At 39.3% G+C, this 24,285-nt stretch overlaps 1 protein-coding gene across 1 annotated transcript in view; it reads right to left on the bottom strand.

Annotated features, from left to right (window-relative positions):
• Plppr5 (phospholipid phosphatase related 5) overlaps positions 1–21,941 on the bottom strand; it is a 170,778-nt gene extending 148,837 nt beyond the window's left edge. The window contains exons 1-2 of the mRNA XM_042683186.1: positions 21,785–21,941; positions 15,625–15,698 (exon numbers count right to left, since the gene is read on the bottom strand). Coding sequence (XP_042539120.1) covers positions 15,625–15,698; positions 21,785–21,941 — 231 coding nt within the window. The remainder of the gene's footprint in view (positions 1–15,624; positions 15,699–21,784) is intronic.
• Between the last annotated feature and the right edge of the window lie 2,344 nt (positions 21,942–24,285).

The raw sequence follows: 24,285 nt of genomic DNA, 5'->3' as shown, positions 1-24,285 counted from the left end.
CACATCTTCACTTCACATGAAGCACTCCTGACTTTAAACAGCAATCCTCAGATCTCAGCTCCCTCAGTTGCTAGAAGTACAGACATGAGCCACCAGCTCTATCTTATTTTTAAGATAGAGTCTTGAACTCTTTTCTTCCCTGGCTAGCTTCCAACTACAATCCTCGAGCTCTCAGCCTTGCAATTAACTGGGATGACAGGCATGACCCACTGGCATCTGGGTTTACTTCAGTTTTTAATTGACAAAAGCTGTATAGAGTATATGAAGTGACCTTTTGATACGTGTATGCATTTTGGACTGGCTCCTACTGATTAAAACATTGAGCATGAGGCAAGGATATTCCTCACACTTCTTTCATGCAGTGTAATACTAGAACTCTTAGAGCAAACGATGGCTACAACTACTCATGCAGACCAAAGGAATAGAAAAGAAATCCAAGAATAAATACAACAATTTGCAGCGAGTTCTCCTCTAATAAGGGCCCAAGAATGTACAACCATTAGAAAAAGGTAATCACTTCAGAAATGAAAGCAGGGCATCTGTTCCTCCATATGCAGAAAAAGGAAATTGAACCTGTATCTCACACCCATGCAAAAATTAGTGGATTTTTGACTTAAACGTAATACTAAAAACCATGAAAATTTCAGAAGAGAACACAGAGGCCATTTTTTCATGACAATGATCTGAGAGATAATATTTGCAAAGAATATATTTGGTAAGAGTTAATCCTGGATGTAAGATGGAACTCAACAGCAAGATAACAAATATATTGATTTAAAAATCCTGGCTAGGGCTGGGAAGGTGGCTCAGTGGTAGAGCATGAGGCCCTGGGTTCAATTCCTCAGCACCACATAAGCAGAAAAAAAAAGCCAGAAGTGGCACTGTGGCTCAAGTGGTAGAGTCCTAGTCTTGAGCTGAAGAGCTGAGGGACAGTGCCCAGGCCCAGAGTTCAGGCCTCATGACTGGATTCAAAAACAAAACAAAACAAAACAAAACTGGCTAAGCCAGTCAATGGTGGCTCACACCTATGATCTTAGCTACTCAAGAGGCTAAGATCTGAGGATCCCAGTTCAAAGCCAGCCTGGGTAGGAAACACTATGGGATTCTTATCTCCAATTAGCCACTAGAAAAACTAGAAATGGAGCTATGGCTCAAAGTGGTAGTAGGGCTTTAGCCTTGCACAAAAAGAGCTCAGGGACAATGCACAAGCCCTGAGTTCAAGCCCTTCGACCACCAACAACAAAAAGAACAATTGGCTAAATGTTAGCATAGATGTTTCTCAAACAAGAACTACACAAAGTGATATAGGAAAAGTACCGAGGACCACTAATCATCAAGGAAATGCAAACCAAACCACAAGAAGACATTGTTTCCTGCCTGTTAAAATGCCTGTTATTGCCAGGTATTGGTGGTTCATGCCTGTAATCCTAGCTACTAAGGAGGCTGAGATCTGAAGATCACAGTTCAAAGCCAACCCTGGAAGAAAAGTCCCTATGGAACCACTCAAAAACTAAAAGTAGAGGTGTGACTCAACTGTAAGAGTGACAGCCTTGAGTAAAAAAAAAAAAAAAAAAAAAAAAAAACAGAGCAAGAGCTTGAGGCCCTGAATTCAAGCTCTTATACTAGCAAATTGTGTGTGTGTGTGTGTGTGTGTGTGTGTGTGAGAGAGAGAGAGAGGGAGAGAGAGAGAGAGGATGGCTATTAGTATTTGTTCTACAAGTCAGAAAAGGTAATACAAGGTGAATACTGCAAATGTTTCCCAAACCTCTTGTGTCAACCTCTAACAAAAATGAAATCAAACCAAGCCAGAAGCCAAATAAAGCAAGAATCATATTGCTTCTTAATATGCATTTTTAGTACCTAATGATAAAATACTTCACATAAAAGAAATATCTATCACATGAACGAATTAAAAGAATCACCAGATGAATAAATAGTTGCATTTACAAATCATTTCTTCCACTTTTCTAAATAATGGCATTTTAAAAAGATTTGGATATATTAAGATTCAATATATTTTTTAAATATTAGCGATAAAAAGGAGTTAGTTTGTTCCACAAGTCAGAAGAGATAACTTGAGATTTGTTTAGAAATCAAATTCTTATTCTTGAAAATTTTGAATGCAAAGGTCTGAATAGCTAAACCCTTACATTGGTTAAAATCATTAAAGTCATTGCATATATACCTTATTTTCATGTTTTCTGAGTTAATATTTCAACATTTGTGGTGTTGGAATACTTTGTTATCACGTAGCTTATGTTTTGTAAAACTCCTCTGGGTTTTTATGATATACCAGCCTTTGCTCTCCAGAAAACTTAATACATACAAATACTATTTTCTCATATGACAGAAGCAGTAACCATAGATAGCCTGTAAATAGTAAATTCCTGGTAATTTTCAGTGCTGACAGCTCATCAATTAACTGACAGGGAATCTTGAAGGGCAGAGGGGATGGTGAAGGTGTTGTGAAGGACTGCCAATTACTAATCAATCAAACATGCAGACAAAATACTTTCTCAGGTAAGTCCGTGTACTGAGACTTGGCCTTCTTTGATTTGTGCGTGGCTGTTTAGAAACATTCTAGTGAATAAAAGACATATAGACATCAAATTAATTCCAAGTTCTTATATCTGTCTGCTCTGCCTCTGTATCAACACATTGTTCCAGTTCATTTCTAAATTTGCTAAAAGCATGTTTCTTTTATCCAAAGGAGAGTAGCCTTTCCTATACAAAATTAGTTACAGCCCACAGTAAATATATTCTGCATTTCCAACCCCTGAAAAAATTCTCTGCTATATTAGATCAGCTTTATGAAGCTTCTCAGAAATATCTCTGGCTATCTGGCTCATTTCCTGTCCTGCAGTCTCACATCACCAACACCAAAGCCCATCAAGCCTGAATTCTTTTTCTATTTTATATGTTTTTTATTGTAAAAATACTGTATGAATTCTTTTAAAAACATCTTTACACAACACCAGCCTCGTGCAGGAGTGATAAAAATAGTGTTAACCAAATAATGCTTTCCAGATATTATCAGTATCCCAATCTTCCCCCTCCTCCAGCCCTTATTTATTTCACTTTTGTTAATATGTATCAGCTACACATTGTATGGGGTCAGTGCGATACTTCATATACATTCACTGATCAAATTTCCATTTTTTCTTCATCCACTGTCTACCCAACACCTAGAAATCACCATTCTTCATTCAGATTGACTTTGTTTACAATCTCACCTATGTGAGAGAACACTGAAGTACTTGCTTTCAGGGTTTCACTTGCTTTCTGGGGTTACGGTTACATAAGTGAGGAAATGAATACATTTGTTTTTAAATGCTGTTACTCCCTCCCTCATTTTTGCCCCTGATTATCCCTCCCTATTTCCCTTCCCTCTCCAAGTTGTAAGGTTCACATCCAACATAGTGTCAAGTGAGTATCAATGTTGCCTTAGTTTATCCTTTGTCCTGCTGTTTCTATAATTCCCTTTCCCTTCTACAAATCAAATAAACTTATATACAAAACACAAAGTACAGAAAACTAAGGGAAAAGGAAAAATATTAGCTACAAACAGGACATGATAAGAATCTCTTGTTTCCAATTCTTGGAGTTAATGTTGATAAGCTTCATTATATATGGTCCTATACACTTAGCAATTAGGTTATTGAGATCCCCAAGAATATCATAGACCTATTCTAGTTGTTTCAAATGAGGGAAGCCATGAAACCTACTTTTCTTTGGGTCTAGCTTACTTCAGTTAATATAATTTTTCCCAAGTCTTTCCATTTCCTTTTTTTTTTTTTTTTTTTGCTGGTCATGGGGCCTGAACTCTGGGCCTGGGTGCTATCCCTTAGCTTTCAGCTCAAGGCTAGCGCTCTACCACTTGAGCCACAGCACCACTTTTGGCTTTTTCTGCTTATGTGGTACTGAGGAATTTAACCCAGGGCCTCATGCAGGCAAGGCAAGCACTCTACCACTGAGCCACCTTCCCAGCCCTTTCCGTTTCTTTATGAATGGAGCAATGCTATTCTTTCTGATAGAAGTATAGAATTCCACTTTGGTTCCATATTTTAGCTGTGGTAAATAATGCTATAATGAACATGTAGATACCACATTATTTTATTCACCCATTCATCCCTGAGGGGTTCCTAGGTTGATGCCTTATCTTAGTTATTATGAACAGTGTCACAATAAGCACAGAAATACAAATGTCTCCTTGTGTGTCTACAGTTCTAATCTTAAAACAACTCCCAATTTTCCCTTATTAGATTAAAACTTCCAATTATCCCCCCATTAAAAACAGTGTAGGTTTTATTTCTCAGGATCATTATTTTAGGCTTATTCGTTCTGTGTTTATTCTGAGGGTACTACTAAAAGTATTATTTCCTTCAAATTTTCTGCAATGCGTATTAATTTATCAAAAACTTTCAGAGCGTACCTAATCATGCATTTGTCATCATTTAGAATGATAAGAAACAATTAGACAAAAAACTTGCATATAAAGGAGACCTAAAGAAATAAAAATGAAAGCATGCAGTGAGTCACTTTAACTAATCCAAAAAAGCCATTCTTGGATGTTTATACACCAGGGAATATTCCTGGCTTCTTAGCATCATGTGATTCAGTGATTATAATTTGTCATTTCCCTGTCACCACGTGCCAGCCTTCTATTTGTCTTAATTAATACTTTCACACTACTGTCCAGAAGAGTTTGTCACCCTTTATAAAATAACTCCCAGTGATTTCATGCTAGACCAATCAGCCCTATCATCCTTCACCATTATCTGATCACCAATCTCCAACACCCCTCTCCCGCCCCATGCAAAGTTCTAAGTCAGCTTTATCTGGAGCCTTATTTCTTGTTCTCTCCTGTCATGGAATTCTCTACCTGCTTGTTTTCTTCCTTTAAGTCTTACTATTCTGCTGAAATGTCTCTCCTTTACTATTTATTGGTAGAGAGTCTTGCTCTCGGTATTTCCATAGTTACAGACAACCAGCAATTTTGTTCATAACTCAGGTGATGTATGTATCCAAACATACATCACTTGAGTTATTGAGGAAGTGCTCACCTGTTCCCTCTACCCCTGGAGAGCAGGCGTGAAGTTCTGGAATGTGAATTCAAATTATATCTCATTGTGTATCGCAAGTGTTTCATGATAACACTCTATTGATCATGAATATTGGTTTCTGCTTATTTTACTTTAAGACAAAAATCTAGGAAATACTTTTTTAGGTTTATTATCAGCTGCTAATCTCCCTCTTCCAATGAAGCTAGGAAGCCCCACTTGAAATATTCAATCTGTGCATCTCATGACAAGTAAATAATTTGGCTTGCTACATCAGAAGTTTCAATTAAATAATAAATCTACAAAAATAAGTCCCAGAGAACCTAAAAAAATCTATTTATTTTATTATTCACTGTTGAAATTTCTTTTAATCCTGAAGAGTACTCTAGAATGCAGAGAAGGTTTTAGGTTATAGCACATCGTAATTCTTTCCGAAATCTATCAGCTATTTTACTATACCAAAAATCTAAAATAAGTTTCATATTTTAAAAAATGGTAATAGCAGTTTGTCAGCCCTTCTCAGTCAGTGTGCTGTTCCTGATAACTCTGCACAGTAAATCTAAGGTTCAAACTTTGTCTATGACTCTTCAATGATGAAGGAAGATGGTAGCAATCCAACTCCCATCCAGTCTAGCTTCCTGAAACAAATGAGAAACAAAGATTACACAGACGAAATTTCCCCAAATTTAGAACACGTGTTCTATTAACCTCATTGCTCATCTTTCCTTGAGTGAGTCTTCTTTGCCTCTACTTGTAAAAAGAACAAAGGTAGCCAGGTGCCACCAATAGCTCATGCCCGTAATCCTAGCTACTCAGGAGGCTGAGATCTGAAGATCAAGGTTCAAAGCCAGCCCCGGCAGGAAAGTCCAGGAGACTCATATCCCCAATTAAATACCAGAAAACCAGAAGTGACGCTGTGGCTCAAGTGGTAGAGAACTGGCCTTGAGCTGATGACCTGATGGTCAAAGCTCAAGCTCAGAGTTAAAGCCCCATGACCAAAAAAAAAACAGAAAAAAAAAAGGGGGTGATCTCATCTCAACCAGAGCTAACCTGCCATATGAAACATAAGAAATCCTAGAACAGTAAGTGTCCAACTGACAAATAAATAACTGAAATTTTGCTTTTTTTAAACACACACACACATACCATATTTTGTTTCTGCCAGTACTGTGGTTTGAGGCCCTAAAGCTATGTTATTGTTCTTGTTTATCTTTTTTGCTCCAGGCTGGTGCTCTACCACTTGAGCCACATATCTACTTCCAGTTTTTTGTGAGTTAATTGGAAATAAGCATATCATGGACTTTCTGCCTAAGCTGGCTTCAAATTGAGATCCTCATAGCTCTACTTCCTGAGTAGCTAGGATTACAGGTATAAGCCACCAGCACCTGAAGGGTTAAAGTTTTGAGGCAGTGACCACTTGTTGCTTGTTTCTAGCAGAGCAACACATGATGCTAAACCACCTGGTTGTGTGCCTTTATAAGACCTGCAAATCCTTAGCTCGGGGCTCTCCTCCTCGGTTCCACTGTGTCAGAGTGTAGGACAAGGCCTGAGCTGCAGCCCGTTTAAATAAAACCTAAAAATAGCTGTAGAGTTTGACTCTCCGAGGTCTTCTTGGTGGGGGCCCTGCGACCTAGGCATAACATATTAGTGGGGGTTCGTCCGGGATCCCCCTAAAAACCCCTGAGACCTCAGACTCCAAAGGTAAAACAGCGCTGTCTTTGTTAATTTGTCTTGTCCTGTTGTCTGTTTTACTTTCATTTTCCCTTGTGAGGACGGCCGCTCCAACTTGTAAAGGGTTGTCAAAGCAGACACGCTTGCACAACAACCCTGGAGGAGCTGGGAGACATCCCAGATCCTCTTGTGGGGCGGGGGTAACCCTGCCATGTGGAGCGGGGGGGTCCTTGAAACCCCGCTGAGTGAATTGCAGGCAGGGTTTGGTTCGGTGTTGGGCTGGAACTGACCAAGAGGGCCTCCTAATTGAGGCCCAACTCGCCCACTATGGGTCTGTTCCTTCTGCTGTGGGGCGTGGGTGTGGAACCCTGACATGACAGGAGTCAGTGGACCAATTCGGGAGATCTCCACTTCGTAAGATTTTTTTCGTAATTGTCAGGCCTGTGTGTGTTTTGTTTGTACTGTTTATTGTTTTTTGGACTGTACGACTGACAGGACTGGAAACCATGGGCACCACTCCATCTAGCCCCCTGGACTTACAAAAAGAAACTAAGAAAGAGGAAAAGAAATTGTACCCCCGGTTTTCAGGGAGATAACTTGGAAGAAGAAATGTTTCCTCCCCCCATACTCCTCTTCCCAGGTTCCTTTTTGCAGAACCTGAGAATGATCAAGAGGAGGAGGGAGCTATAGAACCCTCGGCACCTGCCCTTAAAGTTTCTGAGGGGCCAGTCACTGGAAGATGCTGTGGGATCAGCCCCCCCCTTCTAATGCAGCTGTTTTTCCCTTACGCGCTGTAGGTCCTGTGGATGCGGATGGTCAACAGCAACTCCAATATTGGCCATTTTCTACCAGTGAGCTATACAATTGGTGCACCCAATTTTCTGAGAAATCCCAAGATTTAATTCGTTTGCTTGAAACTATTCTCTTTACTCATCAGCCCACTTGGGATGATTGCAGTCAGCTTTTACAGGTCCTTTTTACTACCGAAGAAAGAGACCGTATCTGAGAGGCGGCCCGGAAACATATCCCTGGCCCCACAGGAGCACCCATTACGGATCCTGCCCTGATTGCTGCCTATTTTCCTGAGATCCGACCAACATGGGACTACAATACGGTTGAAGGTAGGGAGCTACTCCTCGTCTACCGCCAGGCTCTGTTGGCAGGTCTCAAGGCGGTGGCTCACCGACCTACTAATATGGCCAAGGTTTATGATGTTAGACAGGGAGGAAGTGAAAGTCCAGCAGCATATCTTGAGTGGCTCATGGAAGCTTTTAGTCAATATACCCTGTATGATCTTGAGACCCAGGAGTCGGCTCAGATGATTATGTTTGCCTATATAAATCAAGCTGCACCAGACATAAAAAGAAAGTTGCAAGCTCTAGACAGACTTGGTGAAAAGTCTATTAGGGATCTAGTAGCTGCGGTGGAAAAGGTTTACAATAAGAGAGAGACAGAGGAGCAAAGACAGGAAAGGAAGGACAGAGAACATGAAATTGAGCGTGAAAAGAGAGACTGGGCCAAGGAAAAGAGGCTAGACTTGTTGGACTCGCCACAATCGCATGCTGAGCATACCTGGTTCACAGCCGGCAGCAGTTTCATTTGAGATGGAAAAAGGTATGCGGGCACAGCAGTCACCACAGACACTGAGATGGTATGGGCAGAAGCACTCCCCCAGGGAACGTCTGCACAAAGAGCAGAACTAGTGGCACTAACAAAAGCCCTACAAATGGGAAAAGGGAAGAGACTAAACATTTACACGGACAGTTGGTATGCTTTTGCCACCGTGCATGTCCATGGAGCCATTTACCAAGAGAGGAGGCTGCTGACAGCTGAGGGAAAGGCTATTAAAAACAAACAAGAAATTTTAAGTCTCATCCGGGCCTTATGGAAATATTGCCAGCAAATATTGCCATTATGCACTACCCTGGCCATCAAAAGGTAACTGGTTCTATAACCAAAGGAAATAACTTGGCCAATCAGGCAGCTAAGGAGGTGGCCCTCCAGCCCAGAGCAGAAGTACTGACTCTAATAGACCTAGGGCCATGAGCTTTGCCTCCTTAGCCTCAGTACTATAAAGAAGACTTGGAGTGGATAAAGAAAATTCCCATGGCCTATAAACCCCCGGACAGAGAAGGAAACAAAGACTGGTGGAAAACTGGTGAGGGGAAACTTACCTTGCCACAAAGATTGGGCAAGAGGATTCTTAAGAGAATCCATCAGGCCTCTCACATGGGAACCCGAAGAATGCAGGACTTGCTCTGACCCTCAGAAGTAAAAATTAGGCAAGGAAATCAACTCATTGAGGACATTGTTAAAAATTGTAAAGCCTGTCAGCTCACCAATGCCCCCAATCAACCGGTTACAAAAGGAGCTCGCCTCCGTGGAGATAGGCCAGGTCTGTATTGGGAAGAGACTTCACAGAAATTAAAACTGGAAAATTTGGATATAAATATTTGCTGGTTTTTGTAGACACCTTTTCAGGGTGGTTGAAGCCTACCCAACAAAGCATGAGACCACGAACATCATGGCTAGGAAGAGCTGGAAGAAATCCTACCCAGTATGGCTTCCCATCCACCATCAGGTCGGACAATGGACCGGCCTTCGTCTCAAAAGTAAGTCAGGGAATAGCTGCGGCACTGGGGATGGATTGGAAATTGCACTGTGCTTATAGACCCCAGAGTTCAGGGCAGGTAGAAAGAATGAATCAGACTCTACAAGAGACCTTAACTAAATTGGCCTTGGAGCCTGGCACCAACTGGGTATCACTCCTTCCTTTTGCCCTGTTTAGAGTAAGAAATTCATCCTATCAGCTTGGCTTTACTCCTTTTGAAATAATGTGTGGACACCCTTCACCCATTATCCCTAGCCTTCAGACTGAATTGCTTTCTGATTTGGATGATACTGAATTTCTGTGTAAGCTTGACTATTCACAGCTGGTGCATAAGAGTATGTGGCCCCAGCTTAGAGCGTTATATGATTCTGCTTCTATTCCTACCCTCCATTCGTTTAAACTAGGGGACTGGGTATTTGTTTGAAGGCACAACTTGAGATCTCTGGAACCATGGTGGAAGGGACCTTACATGGTGCTACTGGCTACACCTACTGCCGTTAAGGTGGACGGCATTGCTGCTTGGATCCACTGCTCCCACACCAGGCCAGCTGACCCCTTTGCCCTGGATGATCATGGGGAAACATGGGAAGTCTCCAAGCATCCTATCTAACCACTCCACATATGCCTCAAGAAAAGAAAAATGGACTGTTATTGGTATTGTTGTTTAATAGTATGGTTAGGGTCAGAGAGGGACTATACCTGTTCAAGAGCTGTTGGAGTTTAGTTTTGGGCCAGAGCCACAAGATTGTGTCTCAGGACCATAAGTCAAGGGGGGAAATGAAGGGTTAAAGTTTTGAGGCAGTGACCACTTGTTGCTTGTTTAGCAGAGCAATACGTGGTGCTAAACCACCTGGTTGTGTGCCTTTATAAGACCTGCAAATCATTAGCTCGGGGCTCTCCTCCTAGGCTCTGCTGTGTCAGAGTGTAGGGCAGGCCCGAGCTGCAGCCCGTCTAAATAAAGCCTTAAAACAGCTGTAAAGTCTGACTCTCGGTGGTCTTCTTGGTGGGGGTCCTGCGACCTTGGCATAACACACCAACTGTTAACTTAATATTTCTGGGGACTATTTTGCCAATACATATCAGTATTTAATCAGTAATGGTCACATAAAAATAATAGAATAATTTGAGACTCTTCCAAACCAGCAAACTTTAAATAAATCTCAGGTTTTAGGGACAAGAATCAAAAGCTATGTTTAGGTTCAGAATAGAAGGAGAACTTGATAAGAACCTTCCATTGGCAACCACATGGATAAACCTATCCACAGTAGAAGATTATGTCAGATGAAATGAGCCAGGCACAGAAAGACAAATACTGTATGACCTCATTCACTTGGAATCTTAAAAACCTGAGGTAATAACTACAAATGAGGGAAACCATGAAACCTGTGTTTCTTTGGGTCTGGCTTACTTCACTTAATATAATTTTTAATATAATTTTCCAATTAGAATGTTCCTATAAATCTACAAGTAAACACAATGAATGGTAAAAGACAAAAACTTACACCTGGACATGATGAATTAAACAGGATTCTAAACATTCACACAGTGAGACCAAATGAGGATATTCTTAGGAAAAGATCCCAAAGGTTTAATAGCTATGTGCATATCATCATATAAAATGATGCTTATCACAATGCGAAGTACAAAATGTCATGTCAAAACCAGCTTTACAATGTCGGTGGGGGGGGGGGCGTGGGGGGGTATGATTGGGTGGGAGGGAGGGGGGAGGCTGGGAAGGGAGGTGAAGGGTAAACAAAGGAGGAGGCTGCAATGCTTGGTAAGAAATGTATGCATTATCCTGCCCATGTAATTGTAAACCCTCTGTACAGTATGTTCTCAAATAAAATAAAATTAAATTAAAAAAAAAATAAAATGATGCTTATCAAAATGAATTCCAAAAAATTGGAAACAAGAGGTTTTTATTTTACTTATTTCTGTTTTCTCCTTTTGTAACTGGTTTTTATTTCTGTACCTTTTGTCTTGTATATAAGTTTATCTGTTTGGAGGAGGAGAAAGGGAAGAACACAAATGGTGGGAGAAAGGGTGAACCAATTCATCAATGATACTCACTAGACACTTAGGTTGGGAATGAACTATACAACTTGTAGGAGTGGGAGGGAAAAAAAACTGGGAGAAAACAAGGGAAGAGGTGACACCGTTCAACAAGATGTATTCATTACCTGATTTATGTGTCTGTAACTCCTCTGTACCTTATCTTTACAATCAAAAGAAGAATTAAGAGAAACTGAGGTAATAGTAGTTTAGAGGTGTGTGGTCATTACCTGAATCCTGCACTGTTGGAGGAAAGAGAAGGGATGTTTAGCAAAGGAAATGTTATTATAGTTGGGTAGGATGAAAGAATCCCGAATAGGCCAATACAAAGAAGGTAAAAAATGAGTAGCTACATGAGACTCCAGAGAAGAAGAGAGGATGACAATCTCAGGGGAGAGAAAGAAATGGGGAATGACTACTAAATACAGTGTTATTTTTTCCTAAATGATAAAAAAATGTCCTAAAATGATGGTGGTGATGATTGCACATCCCTGTAAACATACAAAAACAGTCAGATTGCACACTATAAGTGAATTGTGTGATGTGCAAGTGCTATCTCAATATAAGCATTTGAAACACAGTAAAATAACCCATACATCATGAAACAAAGGTGTCCTACTGTGTATGTCAATTCAGCATAAGATTTTTAAGATCAAATAAATTAATTTTTAACCACATAATCTTATACCCAGTAAAAAAAAATCATTCTGCTTTTGCCAGACTATACTGTTTTCTATTTTCTAAATATACCTGGGTTAAAACCAAGCATTCTGGACATTCTTTTCCTTATCTCTAAATGCATGAATCATAGATAGTCTTTTATAACAATTCCAGTGGCATTTTTCTAAATACTTTTTATCAATCTCCAACTGAAGCAAATTTATTAACAAAATTTTAGCTATTTGGTTACAGTATTTGACATAATGATCACTAAGAGAAAGCTTGTTAAAGCTCCAGCTGTACACTTAATGGCTGAATAGCCAAGAGAAAATCATTGCCTTTGAACTGATTTCACAAAGACAAGTACTATTACTTGCAGAAAAAGTCTCTGTCTCTCTCTCTGTCTCTCTGTGTGTCTCTGTCTCTTTCTCTGTCTCTCTCTGTCTCTCTGTCTCTCTCTCTGTCTCTCTCTGTCTCTCTCTCATGCCATTCCTGGGGCTTGAACTCAAATCTTTTTGGCTCTTTCACTCATAACTTGCTACAAGCCATTAATTGGAGATAAGGGTCTCGAGGAGAATTTATCTGCTCAAGCTGGCTTCAAACCTTGATGCTCAAATCTCAGCTTCCTGACTAGCTAAGATTGTAAACCAGTAGCATCTATCCATTTCACTTTTCTTAGATATGTATTTGCATGAGTGATTTAAACTGATGCAGACAGAGGTAGAGGACAACAGAAGTGTGTGTGTGTGTGTGTGTATGTGTGTGTTTTCCCCAGAGTAACACTAAAACAAATACATGTCAGACAGGCTTTCCCTCTTAAAGAACATCAGCATTCATGTCTTATGGTTCATGCTTTATAGGTAACACTGATGGTTCCATAATGAAAGACTTAGTCATTTAATGTAAAATCTATAAAACTGTATCATAAAATATGATTGCATACATTTTCATTTTATCTATAATCTCATTTTTTTTTAGCTTAAGCATTGTATAAGAGAGTGAAAAACAATTTTGAAAGTAGAAAACTAACATTCCAACCAAATAGAACAGTCAACCTTTACTAAGTTTAGCAAGACAATCAGTTGTGTACCATTCACTCATCAATTCCCCTTTTTGAGAGACTACCACGTGTAAGGCCCTGGGTTTCAACATTGTCCCCATGGAACTCAGAGTCGAATGATACAAGTACAAAATAATACAAGTAAATATGGAATTGTGAATGCAAAAAGTACTGCAAAGTAAATGAACGGGACTATTTGATAGAGAATGCAAAGATGAATTCATCTCTGAGGACCAGTAATGTAAACTGAGGCCAGAGATCCTTGAGGATGCAGCAAAGTCACCTGTATATTTCCTGTGAGACAGCGTACATCAGGCAGAAACTTACAGCTTATAGAAAAGAAAGCAACTTCGTTCTAAATACAAGGAGAAGACATTGAAGGGTTTTACATATATACAACTGTACGTCATCCTGGTTGAACCTGAAGTTCTGAAAGCTGTTGTGACTAAGCATAGAAAGTTATTTTGAAGTCAAAAGAGGTCAGTGATGGATTCATCCATTCATACAGAAAGAATGGTGAAGAAAAAAGAGGAGCCAGGGTGATTTCCCGGTCTAATGGAAACAGTTACAGTCACTGACCACCAGCAGGAAGGAGAAAGCAGCTAAAAGAAGACAATGTCCATAAACTCTTTTCCTCCAAGCACCAGACCCTCCCATTTCTCTGCAGCTTTTGCAATGAGATATCCTGTGCTGTGGCTTACATGGGAACAAGGGAGGCACATCTAGAAAATGACAGAATATCAGCTACTTCATCATCAGTCTGCTCTAGACATATTGTGTCTATCAGGCTTAGAAATATAAAGGCAAGTCAGACACTCAACACCTGTAATCCTAGCTACTCTGGAGGCTGAGATCTGAGGATCCCAGTTCAAAGCTAGTCTGGGATTTGAAGTCTGTGAGACTCTTTATCGTCAGTTAACCACCAAGAAGCTGGAAGTGGAGCTGTAGCTCAAACAATAGATCACTAACCTTGAGCAAAAATGCAGGACAGTACCCAGACCCTGAGTTCTTATCCCAGGACCAGCACATGATCCACCACCCCAGGACCACACCCCCCTCATATAAATTTGACCCTGAACAAAGGAAAGAAAGGAAGGAAGGAAAGAAGGAAGGAAGGGAGAGAGAGAAAGAGACAGAGGAAAGAAAGAGAAAGAAAGAAAGAGAAAGCAAACAAGAAAGAAAACGTTAGCATGCCCTCCATCTCAGCCCCTCAACAAGCCAGTTGATCTGGCCAGGCCTAACTGCAGATGGCCTTCAGCCCTGGCCATTCCCACTTCACTTCCCAGAACCCTGTTTTACCTCTAGCCCCCAGATGCATCAGGGGTATGCTACCTAACTGTAACTGTTACAATCAGGAAACCCCACCCCAGCTATGTGCCATCTTTAGAGTTCAGCTGCAGGAGCACACAGAGGACTTCCCATCTTCCTGCCCCTAGAGCTGCCCCCCCCACCCCCCGCCCTCACCCATTATAAATTTGACCCTGAACAAAGGACAGGCACCATTTTCCCCCTCTGGTGGGAGAGGTGACCTTGTCAGCCCCAGGTGGCAATAAACCTGGGAGGGAGGGAGGGATGGAAGGAGGGAGGGAGGGAGGGAAGGGAAGGAAGGGAGGGGGGAGAGACTGGTTTAGAAAATAATATACAAGTCATTGAACTCAAGAAAGCTTAAAACAATGTCAAAGTTTTGAGCTACTGAAAAACATTTACTGAATAAAAATTTATGTTCAAGTTTTCATTAAAACTTACTCTCTCCAAAATACTTCTAAAAATAGAAACGTCAGTGTCTCACTGGGCTGAATTAGTATGATGTCTCAGTCTTTCATGTCCAGTCATTTAGGCAGCTCCATTATCTCCTGGAACTTGTAAGTGTTTTCATTAATGAATGTAGAAGAAAATAAAGGCAAATGAGAAAGTAGTTCTTGTCAAGTAGCTAATTCAATAGCAATTCTGGAGACCCAAGTTTCAATGTGTTGTGATAGTTACATTTAATTAACCTCACACTTAATGAAATGTTCAACAGACTGGACTAAAATTTTTTTTTAAAATTGAACTCAAATGTAAAGCAATAGGCAAAGCCTTCCTTTTGGGAGTCAAGAATGAGAGCGGGAAATGACAGCCAGGGTCAATGGCTAGAATGGCTCCTGTCTTTCTGTATTAAGCAATGAGGATGCTATGACCCTCTGCTCAGAGTTGTTGCCAAAGCAGCAGGTAATACTGTATCAGTAGGTGCTCTGAAGAAAATGAATTTACATGTATTTAGCTAAAACAAAAAATAAATGCTGGACTGGGAAGGTGGCTCAGTGATAGAGTGCTTGCCTTCCATGCATGAGGCCCTGGGTTCGATTCCTCAGCACCACATAAGCAGAAAAAGCCAGAAGTGGCACTGTGGCTCAAGTGGTAGAGCGCTAGCCTTGAGCTGAAGAGCTGAAGGACAGTACCCAGGCCCAGAGTTAGGCCCTACAACTGACGAAAAAAAAATGCATACTGGCCTGGGCACTGGTAGCTCATACCTGTAATCCTTGCTGATATTTACTATTATCCCTGTCTCTTGTTTCCTCATAGATCACTTCAATTGTGGAAGAAGCTTAATGAGATTTAAGATCAATGTGGAAGTATATTCTTTCATCCAAGTATATAACTTCCATTGTCCTTTGATTAATTAGCAGCCTTTGGAAGGTCCTTGCCTAGATTATTTACTTTGCATTACATTACAAGGTATGTTTATTTTATATATAAAGTTATTTATATTTTTATCATTCCCTCTTCATTTATTAGCTCCAAAATTTCCAGTAAAGGAAACTTTCATTCATCAAATGTATGCTGACTCTGAGATATAATTGCTATGGAGAGGGTGAAAGGTTAGAGTATTTGAGTCAGTGAACATTTGTTGCTTGTTTCAGAGCAGAGCAACACGTGGTGCTAAACCACCTGGTTGTATGCCCTTATAAGACCGGCATATCCTTAGCTCCGGGCTCTCCTCCTGGGCTCCACTGTGTCGGAGTGTAGGAGGAGGCCCGAGCTGCAGCCTGTTTAAATAAAACAGCTGTAGAGTCTGACTCTCGGTGGTCTTCTTGCAGGGGGGTCCTGTGACCTTGGCATAACAAGGGTAGTGTAAATGATTCCTTTCTTCATGTATATTTTTTATAATATCGGGTTTTCAATCGTTTTGTTGCTTCTGAAGAATATGGGGGCAGGAGAGGAAAGTAGAGTTGTATTGATTCTTAGGAACTCACACATTAAAATTTACATGAATAAAATTGCTATGTATAGCAACTGCCCTTATAGCTGCTCAAGACTGCCATCTTTGTCCCCTAAAAACTTTTTCACATCTGTACTAGACTCATTCTGCCATAAAAGCTTCATATGTTAAAGCTTATTTCCTTATTTCTGCATGACACATGGTCCCAATTGAGTCCTGGTTATCAAAGTGAAAACTGAGCAGAGTTGAAGAAATGGCTCAAGTGGAAAAGGGCTTGCTTCATGGGTACAAGGCTCTGAGTTCAATCTCCAATACAAGAAAACAATAATAATAAAATGGAAAATGACATTGACAAGACATTACCGTAATGTGCGGTCAATACCTCTAAATTTTTAATAGATATATCCTGGCATTATTTTTTAAATAGTTAATAATTTTAATTTCTTCTTTGGCACAAAAAATGTGAATAGTCAGATGTAGTGTTTTTAATTACCCAGTTTACCTTTTGGCTATTGTGTTTTTGAGCAACAAAACCATCTCTACAAATATATGCTTTTATAGTTGAAGGAATTTCTTGTGTTCTAACAAAATATTTTAAAATATTTTGACAGCTCTTGAATGGACGTATTATACCTATTGTAGGATGCTTAGCTTTGTTACCTATCAGTGAGACAGATGATGAGAAAATTTCCCTTAAGAAACATTTTAACTCTGAGGACCTGTCATTCATTACAGAGCTATGGACAGCAGGAAAAGGTATGCTTTGATGATATTTCAAAAGTCAGCAATCAATGAAGCATACAAGTAATGTTTGCTTAGACCTGTGATATTACCAATTCAGCCTAATGGAGAAATGGAGTCTCCTCAAACACTCTTGAGTTACTGATTTGAATAGATGAACAACTAATAAATCACTCTACTAAGCTTTGGGAGAAAATCATCCAGTATATATTCTTTAATTTTTTTCTTTAGGTAAAAATTACAAAGCCTTACAGAAGTCCAGTGGTCTAACACCTTTCTAAAATACGTATGCCATTCGGTACTTTTACCTTCATTGTTTTGAGGGGAAAAAAAAGCTATCTCACAGTTCCAAAGCACTTCCATAAAATTAGATGCCAGTTTTCAAACTGAATGTAATAAATATTACTTCTATAAATCAAGGTGGTATATTTTTACAATATTTCAATGATGGTTAGAGTATTGCTCTGTGAGGTTTAATGCAGAAGGAGTTTGTTAACACACAGAATCCTCTGGTCTTACAGCACAACTTAGTCAAGCACTCACAGCCCATGCTCAGGTATGTAACCTAATTAGACTACATTACCAAGTCAGTTCATCATTTTATAACTGGGATGATAATGTTAAAACCTGCCAGGTTTCCTTATGCCTTAGTGCAAATTGGGTGTCTAAAAATTTCCAACGACCTGAGAAAGAGTACTGACATTGACTTTTACACTAGAATGCAGGCTTCAATACCTTCTCTCCTGCCAAGGGATGTGTCTTTGCTTTACTTGTTCATATCGCCTTCTCAGCCAGCCTCAAGCAAATGCTTTTGTAGCCACATGATGGTGGAAGTGAATGGGCTGCCAATTAATTGATGGGTCCCGGTGTACCTAACTAAACCAGGTAAATTCTCAATGCGAAAATCCCAACAAAAATCAGCTCTTCTCTGGCACAAGCTGTGTGTCGTACTTGGCGTATGCACTTCTACCACAGCAAACGTTAATAGGGAGATGGCAAGATCTGTCAGCTGTACCGAATCCAAAAGGACACAGCCTCTGACATGGTCCTTCCCAGACTCTCCTCAGAATCTCCGGGCAGAATGAGATCCTTAGGTCAAACTCCTAAGTCATTCTTGCCTCCCGTGAGCTGCAGAAGTGACTTGCAAAGATGCCACATGTCCTCAGGAGAAGGGCATGTGGGACTGAGGTGGCCAACGATAGTAACTGGCAGAGTTTCAATGGAATTCTGGCAGGGACTAAATTTCACTATAATCAAGCACAAGTAGGCACAGTAAGCTCCAACCACACTCAAGACCCCACAGCTCCCATACTTTGAAGGTCTTTACTGACTTAGGAGATCTCTAGACTCTGACCAGACCAAAGAGGATGTGAAGAATTGCTAGCTGGCATGATATGCCAACAGATACAAGGTTCTGTATATAATCACCTTTCCCTTTTTTCTGCCATTAGAATCTATGAAGCCTTGCCTGTCTTGTAGCGGACTGTTTTACAGGTATCTTGGAGAAGGATAGGAAATCAGAAAAATAGAAAACCCAACTGAATATGAATAGCATATAAAGAAAATGTTAAATGACTGGATCAGTATAAATTTCTATATTTAACTAAGCTATAAACTTAGATTTTTTTCCTGGCTCCCTCCTTCCCAACGTTAATATTGAGGAAGCAAGGTGGTTAGGCAGATGATCTTAAAGAAAGCCTGAAAATGTGACTTATTGGAAATGTCATATTTTCTGTGGGTTTGAACAGACACTGGTTTGTTATATAATTGAGAAGTTATGTCCTGGTTGCCATTTGTTATGGTGGAGTTTATCACTGTTTGAATGGTCAGGAGCCAAACATAAAAATCAAACTCAGGTCTGAGAAGGTGTTAAGAATGCCTACATTTCAAAATTTTTTAAAGTTTGGTTTTGCTTCAGGGTGATGGTGGCTCATGCTTATAATGTTAGCTACTCTTGATACTGATATCTGGAGGTTGTGGTTCTGATCCAGCCCAGGCAGAAAAGAACATACTAGACTCCATCTCCAAAATAACCAGCAAAAAGCTAGACTGAAAGCTTTGGCTCAAGTAGTAGAGCACTAGCTTTGAGCAAGGAAGTTGAGAAGCATGAGGCCCTGGGTTCGAATCTGAAATCCTACATATTGGTTAGAAAAAATAAAAGGTCAGAGTTTTCCATGAAATACTCATGAACATCTGAGGTAATTTATTGAATCACAAAATATTCACCCACTAGGTTTAAGTGCAGCATTGCTTTTTTTTACTAGCATTTATTTCCAGATCTCAAAATATAACCTAAAATTTATAAATTATTGGTACTTAATTATTGAATGAATAAACAAATAAATAATGAAATATGTTGAAGCTAGAAACACACGATCAAAATCAAGAACTATAAGTAAAAACAGTAAGTCAGGCTCATAGGCTAGCAAGGCCAATGATCAATTTCAAATAAAATTGTAAGAGTTTGAATGTCTGGCTATTCATAGTTGTTTTATTTCCACTTATTTTTACTGGTGCTCAAGATTTCATAGGAAAACTTGGACACAACTAAAGAAATTGACAACTAAAGAATTGACAGGCACTGAGCCCTTTCTGTTATTGTACAAGTATGAGGTAATTCTACTTATGTTTTCCTACACCAGATACCTCTACACAAAAACATAGAGATGCTGTTCATTGTGACACAATCCAGGAAAGGGGTTCTCTTTGATCCCCTTGTTTTAGCTAGTAGTTTAATAGATGAGAAATAAACAAGAAGTTTTAAACAAAACAGGAAAAAATGGTAGAAAGTGACAGAATGTTCTTGGAAAATAATGACTATTTTAAAAATTGTTTCACGCCCTTCTTTGTAATTCTCTGTATTTTAAAATACATACTTTTATTAAAATATGTGTGAAAGTACAGAATGTTGGAAAAGTCTATTATCATACTAACAAGTAAATATTACAGTCAAATTATTTCCAAACTCTTGCAAGAATTTCTACAAATTACAAGCTCAGCAAAACTGAGGTGGGAAACGTTTGTGACCCAGACCTGCTTTGTTTCCACCAGCAAATTTCTTTGCATTATTTCCCCCAGGTGAATTCTGGGTAGTACATGTCAGAAAATGTTGCAGATTTTCCAGTGTATCTTCTGCAAAAGAGTATTCTAAATGATACCTTTGTTGATCTTCAGGATTGTAATTGGAAAATGCACAAAAAACTATGCTTAAGATGTTCATTTTAATTCCCATTTTAATTATGAAACACTGGAAATCAGTCAAATGCCCTTTCCTGGAGAACACACATATAGATGAAGATACAACCATATATTGGACTTTTTCAAAGCATGAAAAGTGCTCGTGTGTGTGTGTGTGTGTGTGTGTGTGTGTGTGTGTGTGTGTGTATGTGTGATATCAAGGGTTGTTAAGGAATTATTAAGGAAAATCATATCCTTTTACATTAGCAAGCACTTCTAGAATAGAAGTACCACTTCATCTTTTATGTTTATTGAAGTGGAAAAGGAGTTACCACCAAAATATTATCAATAATTTTCTTGGAAATAGATTAGCAATGATTTTCTTTCAAAATTTTCTCTCTGAAAGTATTGTATAAATCTTTTGTGATGACTTGCTCTACAGTTACCATTCAAACAATCAAACCACCTTTTGAAAAATAGTATCTTGATGTATGTATACAAGACTGTGACGAATAAAAAATCAGTATTGGGACTGGGAAGGTGGCTCAGTGGTAGAGCGCTTGCCTTGCATGCATGAGGCCCTGGGTTCGATTCCTCAGCACCACATAAGCAGAAGAAAAAAAAAAAAGAAAAAAAGAATCAGTATTAAAAAGCAGAAAGGGTAAATTGCCCTAAGTTCACTGGTCATCTGCACATCTAACTCTTCCTCCATGCTATAGGATAAATAGATGATGTACACAAATCAACATGATTTCCTGCCACTGCAGTCACGTTCTTAGTGAATATCTTACTTATGGCTGCTCCTGGACAACTCTGAGAGGTTGGGCTCCTGAGCTCACATGCACATGCATGCACGTGTGCACACACACAGACACACACACACACACACACACACACACACACACACACACACACACACACACATGCTTTTCTGCAGTAGATTTAATATTACCTGAAACCATTTGAACCCTTTATTTGTTCTCCATTGAATGAAGATTAATTTCACTGATTGGGGAAACAACGTATTTTGCATGTTTTTATTACAGATAGATTTCTTCTACTAAAGAGTGGATAAGAGGTAATTTGTCTCTTCTCTTTCTTTTTTATTTTTTTATCTGAATTTTGTAGGCTTTGGAGACTATCTTAACCTTATTAACCTTCAATAACCACGTCAAAAGCAGGGAAATAAGCATGCCTATCTTTAAAATCTCCTGGCAGAGGACCTGGCAACTCCAAGTACCCCATAAATGTTTTTTATTACAATTAATCTTAATATTAATGCTCTTGCTTTGAAGAAAGAAAAATAACTTAGGAAATTATGAAACTGTAAAAGTTGAGCTACCCCTGTCTGACAGGGGACCAGGGGAAGAAGAGAGAATCAGAGAGCGGGAAGGGGGGGGAGGGGGGGGGATTTTGTAGGGAAATAGAGGAATGCAAGGAAAAAGAGCCTAGAGCTGTTTGAAATCCAAGGGATGAAAACTAGAGTTGAAGCTGTATCAACTTTAAAATTCCATGAAGCCAGCAGTACTCCACACAGGGAGAAAAATGTTTACCTTCTTTGCAATTTTTGGAAAAATCAATAGCAAAGAGCTGATTCAGTTCGGAACTGTCTCCAGCGGAGGCAAATGGAGACAAGGGAAAATCCCGTGTATTACAGGATTTGTAAACCAAAGAAATTCTAGAAGTAGAGGTAAAGGCCTTAAGTGACATGCTACGCCCAAATAACTTCAGAAGTTCCCAAATTGGAGAAATCCAGAAAAAGAGTAAAAAATTGGCATTGTCAAGAACCCAATGCAATAGACTCTAGAGTATGGACTCTTTATAAACACAGAATACCCACAGCCTCACAGAGAAGTAGACAGAGGCAGCGTCGTAGGCACATGCCAAACTATAAGGCTCACCGGAACATAATAGCATGAGATAAACACACAGTGAAAGAAGAGCATTTCTATAAGGCCTGGAGGCTATGAGGTCATCATAGCAAATTAATAGTTTACACAAAATATAAAGTGGTATCAGATGGGGAATCGGTGTCACAATTAACCTCTTACTGGAGGCAATCGTATAGTTGAATTTAAGTTCATAGGGTAAAGACTCCAACTGTCCTCATTATCAGGCTTCCTGACAAGGCTGAAATGTAATCTACTATTTTTTCCCCCTACTACTGTTTAATGGCAGCCACATGACATTACATTATGAACAGGAGTAATTGCTGTGGGAGATTCATTGTATATATTTAAATTCAATGGAGAGAGGTAAAACTGATTTCTCTCTCAGGTATTCAGTCTGCTCTTTAAGTTCTTTATTATTATTGTTGTTGCTGTTGTTATTTTGTCAGTCATGAGGATTGAACTCAGGGACTAGACTCTGAGCTTTTCCTTTTCTTTTTTCCTCAAAGCTAGATTGCTACCATTTTGAGCCACATATTCACTCCCAATTTTCTGGTGGTTAATTGGAGATAGGAGTCTCATCCACTTTCCTGCCCAGTCTGGCTTCAAACTGCAATCTTCAAATCTCAGCCTCCTGAGTAGCTAAAATTATGGGCATGAGCCACCAGGTGCTATTTCATGCAAGATAGAAACAGAGTAACTTGGAATTGTAGTAATTAGAATTTGGATTTGATAAACAATTTCCTTAGAAAATGACGAATCTTCTGAAAGAACCCGGATTCCATATGAATATAATCCTCCTTGTCAAAAAAACAGAAAGGTGGTTTTTAAATTTTAATTTCTTTAAAACTTAACACCCTTTAATCAGATTATTTTTTTTGGCTTTTATTTTCTCTTTGAGAATTTAGTAAGAGGAAGGATTCCAAGATGTTCAAGTTTCAGATGTATTATGAAGACTGTATTATTAGAGATACTTTTGCATCATTTGGGATTTCTGTTTAATCTATAATAAAAAATTGCAGCCGAGTACCAGTGGCTCATGCCTGTAATCCTAATTACTCAGAAGGCTGATATTTTCACAATAAAAAAATGAAAAAATAATAATAATAAAAATAAAATATAAAAATGGACTCAGCCTTGGCAGAATAAAAAAAAAAAAGAAGAAGGCTGAGATCTGAGGATCACAGTTTAAAGCCAGCCATGGCAGGAAAGTCCATGAGATTTTTATCTCCAATAAACCTCCAGAAAACTGGAAGAGGTGCTGTGGCTCAAGTGGTAGAGAGCTAGCCTTGAGCTGAAGAGCTCAGGGACAGCACCGGGGCCGACTTCAAGATATGATGGACAAGATATATATATATATATATGTGTGTGTGTGTGTGTGTATATGTATATATATACACACATATATATACATATATATAAAGCAGGGCATAATTGAATATGTTCAGTTTCGGTCAATAATGCTGTGTACCTTGTGACTTACTCTCCTTGAAAACAGAATTTTCTGTATCAATAACTTTCTCCCCAAGGAGAAGTCAAAGAATGTAGAAAAAATTCTTCCCATACAGAAGTGAGACTTTCTGTACAGAGATTTCATCCCTGATGCTCTGCTGTTTCCTCCTCTAAAGAGCTGTAGGTACAACCTTGACCCTACACTTGGTTATTAAATAAAAGATTAGATGAAGAAAAGATTGTGTGTATTGGAGAAAAGAATTCATTCTCTGCCCTCAATTACCCATATTTCTTATAGAAAGAGTGGTCTCAATGCACACACACACACACACACACACACACACACACACACACACACACACACACACACTCAGGAGTAGAGGGGAGATATCTGACTGGTAGCCTCTTAGCTGGATGTCTAAGCAGCCTTCATTCACAGGAGGCCAAAGAACACCACCGCATCCTCATCTGGGCAGGGTTTTCAAGTTCAAGTTGAAGTTTTTTCTTTATTTGGTCCTTTGTTCTCCATTAGAACCAGAAGGGAAGAATAGCCAGTAATTGATGACTTTCAATTTAGGCAACACACATGCTCACATTTATGGATATATTGCCAGTTTAAGAACAACTGTCTAGATTAAATCAAAGAGAGATAAAGATTTAGAAACCAAGATTCTTAAAATCAGAAAATAGCATAAATTGAACAATATATTCAA

Source organism: Dipodomys spectabilis, unplaced genomic scaffold (assembly GCF_019054845.1).
Source record: "Dipodomys spectabilis isolate Male_0828 unplaced genomic scaffold, ASM1905484v1 ptg000002l, whole genome shotgun sequence".
NCBI classification, from domain to species: domain Eukaryota; kingdom Metazoa; phylum Chordata; class Mammalia; order Rodentia; family Heteromyidae; genus Dipodomys; species Dipodomys spectabilis.
The sequence above is the reverse complement of the archived record's forward strand: the minus strand, read 5'-3'. Positions and strand labels throughout refer to the sequence as shown.